This window comes from Myxocyprinus asiaticus, chromosome 36 (assembly GCF_019703515.2).
Source record: "Myxocyprinus asiaticus isolate MX2 ecotype Aquarium Trade chromosome 36, UBuf_Myxa_2, whole genome shotgun sequence".
NCBI classification, from domain to species: domain Eukaryota; kingdom Metazoa; phylum Chordata; class Actinopteri; order Cypriniformes; family Catostomidae; genus Myxocyprinus; species Myxocyprinus asiaticus.
This window is the reverse complement of record NC_059379.1, coordinates 2,681,492-2,692,500: the sequence shown is the minus strand read 5'-3', so window position 1 is coordinate 2,692,500 and position 11,009 is coordinate 2,681,492. Positions and strand designations below refer to the sequence as shown.

Sequence of the window (11,009 nt, the reverse complement as noted above, 5' to 3'; positions counted from 1 at the left end):
CAGAATACAGGAATCTTGAGACTTGATTTTCGAAGTTTCCTCTATGTTTACCTTGACACAGCATCCTATAATGCAGCGTTTATGAAGCTGAATACCAGTGAGATGCTCCAAACGTGTCCATCTGAGGCACGCACATGTACATAGAGCAACAATTAAAAATAGTGCAGACAGAACACACGAACGCATAGTGTGAGAACTGGACATATTGACGAACTCATTGCAAAACAGATAGGCTTGTTCAATGATATGAGAATAAAACAAACAATATATTGAGTTAAGCTATTTTTTGTATTGTGTAATGCTTCAATGCTTTATTTATCTGCCACAATAATGCACTTTATTTCAAACTGAATTTCAATCTGTATTAAATATTTTGTATATTTATAGGTATTATATTTATACATATTTTAATTAATATGCATTATTCATATGAATTGTCGTTATTTGAGGGCCTTTCTCAGCAAAAATGCTGTATGCGATTAATTGCGATTAATTCGATTAATCGGCATGTCATTTTAAAACATTTTAATCGATTAACAGTCCTAATTTTAACATTTACAGAATGGCCCTATTCATTTCCATTGTAAGTACCAAAAAATGCAAAAAATGCTTAACTTGAGCTAAACTAGTATTGAGCTAAGAATATTCCTTTGAGATCTCACCCGGATAAAAGGAAAACCATTTAAGACCTTATACGGTTTATTAAGCCTAATCGGTGTAAAATCGTGCATGTGAACGCACTTTTTATCGTATTAGGATTAGTTCTTTGCCTTGACTTTGTTTCTGACTTCGTCCAGGATTCCACTGGTGATATTCAATCCATAGACAGCTGTGAGTTCATCTGGGAAGCTGGAGTCGGATTCGCTCAGTCTCCGCCTCTTAACCACACCCATGACTCCAACAGGTCAGAGCTCCGCCCACTTCATACTACACTTTCCTTCTTTACAGTACATCAGTTACTTACACATCCATGCTTTGCTGTCTCTCACTCAGGTTGGAGTTGTTGAAGCTGTTATTGACATGTTTCTCTGAAGACATGTACGAGAATCCATCTGAAACACACACAATCAACCCTTGGGTCTCGTTCTTTTGCTCTAGAGAAAATAGGTAACCACACACACACTCATTTGTTTTCATAATTTGGTGGGAGAGATAATTCTCTCTTAAAGAGAAAATTATTTACTTACATATGGCCCATTTGTTAAAAATGCAGCATACAGATTGGTTGCAACATGAAGGTGGGTACACTTTCTCTCACAGACATGCTCTGCCGCTCTTCACCTCCCTTCTTAACGTGGTGTGCGCATATGATCCGGTCGGGTACGGAATCCCGTACAATCACCTGATGTTTTCCGACCAGCGGGGGGCGTTAGCAGATCTGGCGCTGCAGACACTGATCGTTTCATTGGAGCAAGAGCTCGTCGACTCTAATGCAAACATCAGCTCAAACCCAAGCATAAACATGGACTCTAACTCTGCTGATTCCAACAAGAAAACATCTGCTGAGGAAAGCAAGGTAACTCACATAGACGTACTGCACTATGGCAATGTTCGGACTACTACCATACTACTTGAATTACTACATAAAATATGTAGCCATGCCCAAAAATGCTGTCTAGGTACTGTAGGCTGCTCACTACTGTAGGTTTTGGAACAGAGCCTGTGTTTACAATTAAGTTCAGTTCAGTCTCAAACTCTCAACTGGATTATCACAGATGTTTCCTCCTCATGATGATGATGTTCATGTGTGTTACAGGCCACAAGAGTTGAAAACCTGTTTGTAAACTACCTGTCCCGAATTCATCGAGAAGAGGTGAGACGGACTTTGCTGTAAACAAACACACACACACACCCTTGACCCCGCCCACAAAGAGTACCACTACCCTGTGGACAAACGCACATGCCCTAAACCCCACATATATACTTCACAACCACACTGATCTGCTCATGCATTCAAAACAGTAAGTTTCACTAACACTCCTGTACATGCACACATATTGACCTAATCTCCTACCCCTCATACACATCTTCCCCTCTCTCCCACACACAGCTAAGTTTGTAATGCCTTTTAATGGCCCTTTTCAACACTAGTAGTGATCTGTATTCTCATATATAACATTACAGTTATAAATAGGATCTTTATGCATTGCATACTTGTAGATGCAGATCTTTTCTTCTTATATTTGTTTTTGTCCGTAGGATTTTCATTTCATCTTGCGGGGTATCAGTCAACTGCTCAATAATCCTCTGACGCAGACATACCTGCCTCATTCCTGCAAGAAGATCCAGTTTCACCAAGAGCTGCTGGTGCTCTTCTGGAAGCTCTGTGACCTCAACAAGGTGCCTGAAAGAACATGCAAGCATGCATAATTTTACGACATACCTTGCACTGAAAAATAACCATTCTAACCATTCTTTTAGATTTAGCAGTGTTTTAAATTAAGCTAGTAACTGTGTTTGTGTGTAGTTAAACCTGTATAGTTCATACTTTGATGTTTCTTCATCTCTATGTTTCAGAAGTTCTTGTTCTATGTGTTGAAGAGCAGTGATGTGCTGGAGATTCTGGTGCCGATTCTGTTCTATCTAAATGACGCCAGAGCAAATCAGTGTGAGTGATTTTAATCTTTATATCCATTTCTGGAGTGATTTTGTTTGGGGAAAAAATGTGATTTTTATGAATAAAATCATGATATTCATGATACCATTTTAGGATAAAAAGTGTATATTTTAGGTGCTGTAGCTAGTTTTTAAACGCCTTTAGCTTTTTTTGCAGTTGCGGTGTGACATTAATTTTTAATAGTACAAACATTACATGTAGGCTGTCAATTATCATAAAAAACATAATTATATAAGGATTAGAAAAATATTGTATAATGAGCTTTTCACGCTGCGCTTAACCCATGGGTAATTGTCTTCTAAAACTATGCTTTTAACCTCAGATAGAGCAACGTTTTAAAACCGTGGTTACAGTGAGGCACCTACAATGGAGGTGAATGGGGCCAATTTTGTGAAATGTGAAGCTTATAATTTTATTAATGCACTTGCATTTAAGTCTTCTGTTAAAACTTGTGTATTATTTGAGCTGTAAAGTTGTTTAAATCATCGTTTTAATGCTCGTTTTAGGGTTTACGGTAGCACGTCGTCATGGCAACGAAGTTGTAAAGTTTAATATATCTTTTCACAGAAAAGGTTGTTAAGGGATTTTGTCACACTTAATTTTTACATGCATATTGTTTATGTCTTGTGGCTATACTTTTGAAACAGTGAGTATTTTAATGTTTATGGATTGGCCCCATTCACTTCCATTCTAAGTGCCTCACTGTAACAGAGATTTTATTTTATTTATTTTTTATTTATTTTTTTTAAAGAAAGTGAGGGATGCGTCTACATTTTTTGTGGTAAATAATGTTATGCCACAAATGCTGTCGATTGAGCTTAACTTGTATTGAACCCAGAATATTCCTTTAATTGCATTGTTAAATGTGTACCGTGTGAAACAATGCACTGTTAGAATGTTACAAAAAAGTTGTTTAGCAATCATATAATGCCTAGTGCTCATTTACTATTCACACGCTACACGTGTATGTTTCGGAAGACAAAAGACAAACAGTAGATTTGCTTGCCGACATTTCACATTTCATTTAACAGATTTGTTCTTACGCAATGTGCCTTGTCCAATCAGTTATCAACCTCATGAATATGCAAATGAGAATGCACAGTGTGAAACCTTGAAACCTGAATACCTAGGATTTCGTTTACCCAGGGTTGACAATTCCTAACCCTAAAGAGTTTTAGATGACGTTTATAATGTCACACTGCGGGACATTATTTTCCTAATCTTTTGTGTTCTCATTAAATTCATAGGCCATTTTTGTGGGTGTGGCTAATTGTATCTCATTAACTGTTGCATTGATTGGATGAAAGCTAGTGGGCTAAATATTGTGTGAATATCCATCTGTGTGTGTTTACAGCACGTGTGGGTCTGTTGCATATTGGCGTGTTTATCTTGTTGCTGCTCAGTGGAGAGAGGAATTTCGGGGTGCGTCTGAATAAGCCGTACACACTGTGTGTGCCAATGGACATCGCAGTGTTTGCTGGGACTCACGCTGACCTGCTAATAGTGGTGAGACACACACACACACACTACAGTTCAAAAGTTTTAGAACACTGAGACATTTTTGCTTTTGAAAGAAGCTGTGAGGATTCTGTTTCTGAAATTAGAGACACTGATGTACTTGTCTTTTGATGCCGCCGTCTTCCCTCTGTATATCCTGGTTCGATCCATTTGGGTTTCTTCTTTCAAGACAGTGCATGGAATAGCTTGCATCTCTCAAAAGCACAACAGACTGATATATTTTAGGAGCAAAGTGTTGCTTTTTGACCATTTTGAAACCCAAATTTGCCTTGCAAGTGTAAAATTACATTTTGTTTTTGAACACTATTGGTTAGGTTTAGGTGTTGGTTTAGGGTAAGGATGTTTTTGTTTACCTCTCATTTGATTTTAGATCACTATTGGTTAGGTTTAGGTTAGGGAGGTACATTGTACTCCTTAAAACCTCCATCTAAAATTCACCTTAAAAACCTTGTCTTATAATGACATTATTTCACTTGCTTTTGGCGCCCTCTGCTGGACATTTCAATTGGAAACTGCAGTAAAACGTGTAATGAAGCACGTCATTTAGTTTTTGCAAAAATGTTGCCGCGGTCAGGTAATGTTTATGAGACCAGGCTGGCTGAAAATGGGGCTTTGCCATTTTGGGTAAAAATGTCATTTTAAAATAAATAGAAATACAAAAAACTTGTAATAATTGTTAGAGGCGTAATTTGAATAACTGAATCTAGAAAGAAATTATAAGAAGAAATTACAGAAAAAAAATCTTAAGAATTATATTATAATTTAGAAGCTGTTTATTTGTAAAGGTTTTTGATAGAAAATGTCTACTTAAAGGTGCACTCAGTAATTGTTTCCCCATTTAAATAATTTGTACTCCTAAAGAAATTAATTGTAATTTTGAAACATATGTATAAAATCATGACCGCTCACATGAGATGATGACTCTAGTCATATTTGTAACCTTATAAAAGCTGTTTTATTCTACATGGGGCAGGGGCGCCCTCATGGGGGCTGCCATTTTAGAATCACACGACCAGCTGAATACTACTCTCTTAATCTTGATAACGGTCTTGTTATCGGAGACTTTCACTCTTGAATTAAAATTAATCATGGCTGATTGTGAATAGTGAATTTCTACAGTGGCATCTGTAACTGAAAACTATTGATTTTAAATGATGCTGCATCCACACCACTAGGTGTCACTGTAAGTCCAAGATGACACAAACAAAAAGTTACTGAGTGCACCTTTAATGTTATATAAATGTTAGATACATTATTTGTGTATGTTTGCCAAATCACAGCTTATAATTCTCCATTTCCAGTCAAATTTGACACACAAAAAAAAAAAAGTAAATGAAGAGTCAGGATTAAAAGGGTAGTTCACACAAAAATGGAAATTCTGTCATCAATTGCTCCCCCTCAGGTTGTTTCAAAGCTAAACAACTTTCTTCCAGGGAGAATGTTGAGTGCTGCTCTTTTCCATACAGTGAAATGACATTGTGACAGAGCAGTCAAGCTCCAAAAGGGACAACAAATCACCATAAAAGTAGTCCATACAATAGATCTTCATGTGGTATATGTGAATATACACAAATATGATTTGATACAGGCAGCATAGGGAAGGATTATCAATGAATAACAGCCTAAAAATCAGTCACCTGAGATGTTGCAAAAAAAACCAAACAATAGAAATAACGTGATTGACAGGTTTTCCATAAGATTATCACAAGTGGACATCAGCGACTGCAGCCCCTGTATGACTGTCTGCTCACGATCATCGTCAACGGTCAGTGAGTTTGTTTACAATTCTAAAGAAAAGTTTTGACAGGTTTGCTCTTGTTAACAATCATCGTTGTTGTTTTTGCAGTGTCTCCTTACCTAAAGAGTCTGTCTATGGTAGCCGCCAACAAACTATTACACCTGCTGGAAGTGTTCTCCAACAGCTGGTTTCTGTTCCGCTCGCCAGCGAACCATCACCTGGTTTTCTTTCTGCTAGAAGTTTTTAACAACATCATCCAGTACCAGTTCGATGGCAAGTCTTGTACTATATCATCAACTTCTACAGCACAGATGTATTTCTGAATGTGGTTTTGCATGGATCACACTCTCTCTCTAATGCTTAGGTAACTTTAACTTGGTGTACGGCATCATCCGCAAGCGCAACCTCTTTCATCAGCTGGCTAACCTGCCGACAGACATCAGCTCCATCCAGAGAGCCCTGCAGAGAAAGACCCGGAGCAACAGCACTCATAATGCTGCCTTCATGGAGATCAACAACCCCTTCAGCGCTGGCTCCAGTGAGGCACCATATAAAACCACACCGTTCCAGTCGGGCACTCTGAATGCAAGCTTGAAGGCGACTCCACGTAACTCACTTTCTCTCTATCTGTCTGACTGTATTCATGTGTTAACCTCTTCAACTCTTGCGGGGCTGGGAACTACATTTTGCATTTATGTTACATAAAATAACAAAGCAAGCCTCCGTGTCGCAAATGAGTGCCTCCTTTTGTTAATGAGGTAGAAATATAAATATTAATATGAAAGTCTTTAATATAGCACATAAATAGGCATGTCACATATCCATTGAAAGCTTTCAAACTCAGAAAGGTGACTGTATGGTTTATTTTGTTGTCCTAACACCACAATTCAAATGTTTATCAAATGAATCAGGAAGTGAAATATAATCTCTGTTTGACAATAAAGACACGTCTCATGTCTGCCCTAATCACTGCTTCTGTAAGCCCCAAATAGCCACAAACTCTATATGAACTCTTCAGGCTGTTTGTTTTTAATTTTTTTATTTCAAATGAGCCATTGTTTACTTGTCTGTGAGCTTGTTTGGGTAAATAATCCAATGTTATGTCTCAGAAGTTCAGAACAAAATACACAGTCCAGTAGACAAATCGTGATAAATCATTGGCGAAATATGTTCTCAACTATTGATGATGAAATGCAATGCATAATTGCAAACTGACGATCTCAGCTTTCCAACGACACCTATATTGAGCTTCTAGCCAATTGAGAAGCTGAGATATTCAAAATATACACTGGTTGTCAATGGACGAGTGCATGTGTTAGTGCTCAGCTGCATTTCACATCTGTATAATGTGATGGAAGGTGATAGAGGATTCACTTGCCATCCCTAACCTTTCTGAAAAACTAGACCAATTTTATGCAGTTAGTCCACTGAATGTGTGTGAAGGTGAGTTTTTAAATTGGGTTGTGAAAAATTGCAGGCAGCAGCCAAAAAATGCTCCAGAGTTAGGTTAGGGTTAGTAGAGGTTCAAGTATATGCTGAAAGTTTCGCATTCCAGAGAGCATCTGATTGGACAACTATAATATATCTCTGGTGCAGCATGATGCATCTATATATTTGGTCTGTTTTCTTGGAAGAGAAAGACTACATTTTTAGTGCATGTATCTAGTAAAAGTGAACTTCAAGTCTGGTTTTTTTGTCACAAAGTGAACGGTTAACTTATAGTCACAGTGTTGAAATTTTTTGTGGGAATCAACCTATGAGTGGCGTACTTATAGTTGTGCTGGCATGCTCATCTGGCATAAGAGAAAGTGTTTTATCCTTGTAGAAATGACCATTTGTTGGTTGATCATCTGTGTTTCAGGCATTGAGAAATTAACCGAAAAGTCACAGGTTTCTGAGGACGGAACGACACTGTTACTGCAGCACAGTGACTCTGCTCACAGCCAATCAGATCACAGCTCTGAAACAGGAGTCAAAGACACTGAGCTGGTGTCAGGAGGAGATGACAAGGTACAGCATCACCTGTTGATCACTAACCTTTAACCCCTGTCATCTATATAGCTTCATTTCTCACGAGAGCAACTGTTTACAACAATATAATGTTTTAATAACTTTTCTTCCTCCTTTGTATCTGTATCAAGTCTTTAAATGGGGATTGTGATGCAAGACAGAAGAGTGTGTCCTCTTTGTCAGACTGGTCTCCTTCTCCAGACTGGGTCAGTTATAAAACGTGTACAAACTTACAAGCCTACAGTGTACCTGTGAAGATCTCAATAAGAATTCAGATTTTCTGTAAAGCTGCTTTGGACTATATTAAAAAAAAACTATATAAATAAAAATTATTTGACATGATTTGACTTTTATGTTACAATGTTTTTTCTACTTTGGCAACTAAATCTCAGTGTTCTTCCTTTCCTCTGTCAAACAAACAAGTGATAGCCAGTGCTGAAACATTTTACCGATCAGAAATTAGCATAATTAATTCTGATTCAAAGTAATGGCCAGCATCATCCAATCACTGTCATCCATGTTAAAATAAAATGATACATTATAAATTCTGAATCTATGTACTGATTATCATTGTCCCATGTGTGCCAAGCATGTTGAGTGGTCCAAACATCATCTGCAGCCTGAAACTGAACTTTTGATCAGATTTTAGGAGTGAATGCACTTGGCTGCATAGAGAGCTATAGGATGCTCCCTTGCACCCTATTTAGTGAATGACTTAACCTCCAATGTGCTGTCTGTCTGCACTGGTCTCAGAACAGTTTGAAATGCACCTTATTTTCATTCTAACTCCAATATAAAGCCTCTGAAAGCAAAAAAAGAAAAAAATCTCAATGCGAAATGCACAGTAAATATAGGATTTCTAATGAAAAACGAGTCCTATTGTCCACTAGAGTGGTCATTGTGTTTAACAGCGTGCTGTTTCGCGATAAATCGCTCAAATTTAAAAAAAATGGCATATTGGATGAAACCAGAGACTCTGATCTTTTGACACAAACAGGTTTCAATGTAAAAACTTAATTAGGTTTCTTACCAGATGTAGTTATGTTGATGTTTCAACTAAAGACAAACTCCGCTGTGATCGGCGCCATGTTGTTTTGTCACATGACTCGTTGTGTCAAAAATTTAACTCTTTACTGACAGCCCAGAGTCTTCTGAACTGAGATCAGTTGGTTTAAATGAATCTAAATTATGCGTTGCGTATAGCAAAGCCAAAAAACAATGTCCACGCAGAAGGACGCGGGGTCGCGTGAGGTTAAAGAGGTCTCACTATTTGTACACACACATTCACTGATAAAGCAACTCAAGCTGACCATGTCCAGTGTTCATCAATCTGGCTGCTCTCTTTCAGGTCCTCTCCTGGAAGAGTAAACTTCCTCTGCAGACCATAATGAGACTTTTGCAGGTGCTTGTGCCGCAGGTGGAGAAAATCTGCATAGACAAGTAAGACGAACACACATTTCCTGCTGCAAATGCATAACTTATCATGAGTCACATGGGTGTTTCTTCAACTTCTGGCACTTTTAGCACTTCTACATAGTAAAATCCCTGTTAAAATGTTTCACACTCTTACTAGTTTATTTCATTTGTTTACTAACAATGTCCAACAGACAGTGTATGTACATGCATCACAGAAGATTTGTCTTTTTTCTTTGGAAGTCATGAAGATTTCCAGCACATCTCAAATTCTGTTTTGTGTTTAATAGAACTCGGTGGTTGAAATGACGCTGATGAAAATGACACTTATTTTTACATTTTATTCCATATATTCAGTGTGATCTCAGACTTTTGGACCCCACTGTATGTGTACTAGTTTGAAATGAATAAGTGAACAAGATTGTTCTGTTCCTGTAGAGGTCTGACAGATGAATCAGAGATCTTGAAGTTCCTACAGCATGGGACTCTGGTTGGTTTGCTGCCGGTTCCTCATCCCATCCTCATCCGCAAGTACCAGGCCAATGAGGGCACGGCTCTGTGGTTCCGCACATATATGTGGGGCGTCATCTACTTACGGTGAGATACATTGTGTTTAGATGCATCAACATGATGTTTCAGAGTCGAGCGCTGAACTTTTGGTCCATCTCTTAGTTTTGCTCTGTGTCCCCCTCTACTGGAATGTGAAAGTTATACTTAAAATTAAACTCGAAGTAACTGTTTACATACACAAGCAAATCAATTGTGAAACAGTTTTATTAAAGCTTGTTGAAGTGTGACTAAATTAGAGATATCTCACACTTTATAAACAAGGTTTAAGTTGCTTGATCATTTTTAATGACATCTGTTTTTTTCTTTTTCTTTTTAGAAACGTTGATCCTCCTGTGTGGTACGACACTGATGTCAAACTCTTTGAGATCCAGAGGGTTTAATGACACAAAGATAATCAACTCTGCAGAAATGACTTCATTTCTCCATACTACATCCTGAAAATTTCAGAAAGATAACTTTCACATTTTACATGAATACATGAATGTGTCCATTTAAACTGTATTCTTGAGTTTAGTCAAACTGCTCTGTAATTTCTGTTCTGTTTAGTCCATTTTTTTTCCTGTTTTGGGTCAGCCAATGAGAGTTGAGACATAATCCTATGAGCAGTGTGAGAGCATTGTGTGTTTATATTTGTGTTATGTTATTTTTATTTGTAAGAGCAATCAGTGTGTGAACAGGTGTAAATGAACTCTGTATATAAACTTCAAGAGACTCTGAGCTGTAATGAAACAAAAACGTAATGATAAAGTCTGCAACTCTTTTGTGAATGCTGCTCGTGGAGTTTTTATAGTTTTTCAATTGGAGCCCCTGATTCTAAGTCAAATGTTCCAACATCATTTTCTTAAAAGTCTAAACATTCTTAAAACAAGATATATTTATTTGTATAGCAAAATTAGAAAAATATTATTTAATTTTATATATAGTTAAATAATTGAATGTGTGTGGTTAATATTTATTTATTGTTAATATGAGTTAAATAATTTAATATTTTTGTCCATTTATTTATTTATATATATATATATATATACAGTACCGTGCAAAGGTTTTAGGCACATAAGATGTTTCACAAAAACATTTGTCTTAAGATGGTTATTTATATCTTCAGCTTTAGTGTGTCAATAGGAAATATAAATGTTAGACTAG

At 37.2% G+C, this 11,009-nt stretch overlaps 1 protein-coding gene across 1 annotated transcript in view; it reads left to right on the top strand.

Annotated features, from left to right (window-relative positions):
• The window catches only part of LOC127427470 (protein HID1-like), a 16,865-nt gene extending 6,130 nt beyond the window's left edge, over positions 1–10,735 (top strand). The window contains exons 5-19 of the mRNA XM_051675100.1: positions 798–904; positions 994–1,107; positions 1,261–1,516; positions 1,757–1,813; positions 2,200–2,340; positions 2,518–2,608; positions 3,972–4,123; positions 5,822–5,900; positions 5,982–6,146; positions 6,238–6,480; positions 7,735–7,883; positions 8,015–8,089; positions 9,232–9,323; positions 9,735–9,893; positions 10,183–10,735. Coding sequence (XP_051531060.1) covers positions 798–904; positions 994–1,107; positions 1,261–1,516; positions 1,757–1,813; positions 2,200–2,340; positions 2,518–2,608; positions 3,972–4,123; positions 5,822–5,900; positions 5,982–6,146; positions 6,238–6,480; positions 7,735–7,883; positions 8,015–8,089; positions 9,232–9,323; positions 9,735–9,893; positions 10,183–10,246 — 1,944 coding nt within the window. The 3' untranslated portion in view covers positions 10,247–10,735. The remainder of the gene's footprint in view (positions 1–797; positions 905–993; positions 1,108–1,260; positions 1,517–1,756; positions 1,814–2,199; positions 2,341–2,517; positions 2,609–3,971; positions 4,124–5,821; positions 5,901–5,981; positions 6,147–6,237; positions 6,481–7,734; positions 7,884–8,014; positions 8,090–9,231; positions 9,324–9,734; positions 9,894–10,182) is intronic.
• Positions 10,736–11,009: the final 274 nt, after the last annotated feature.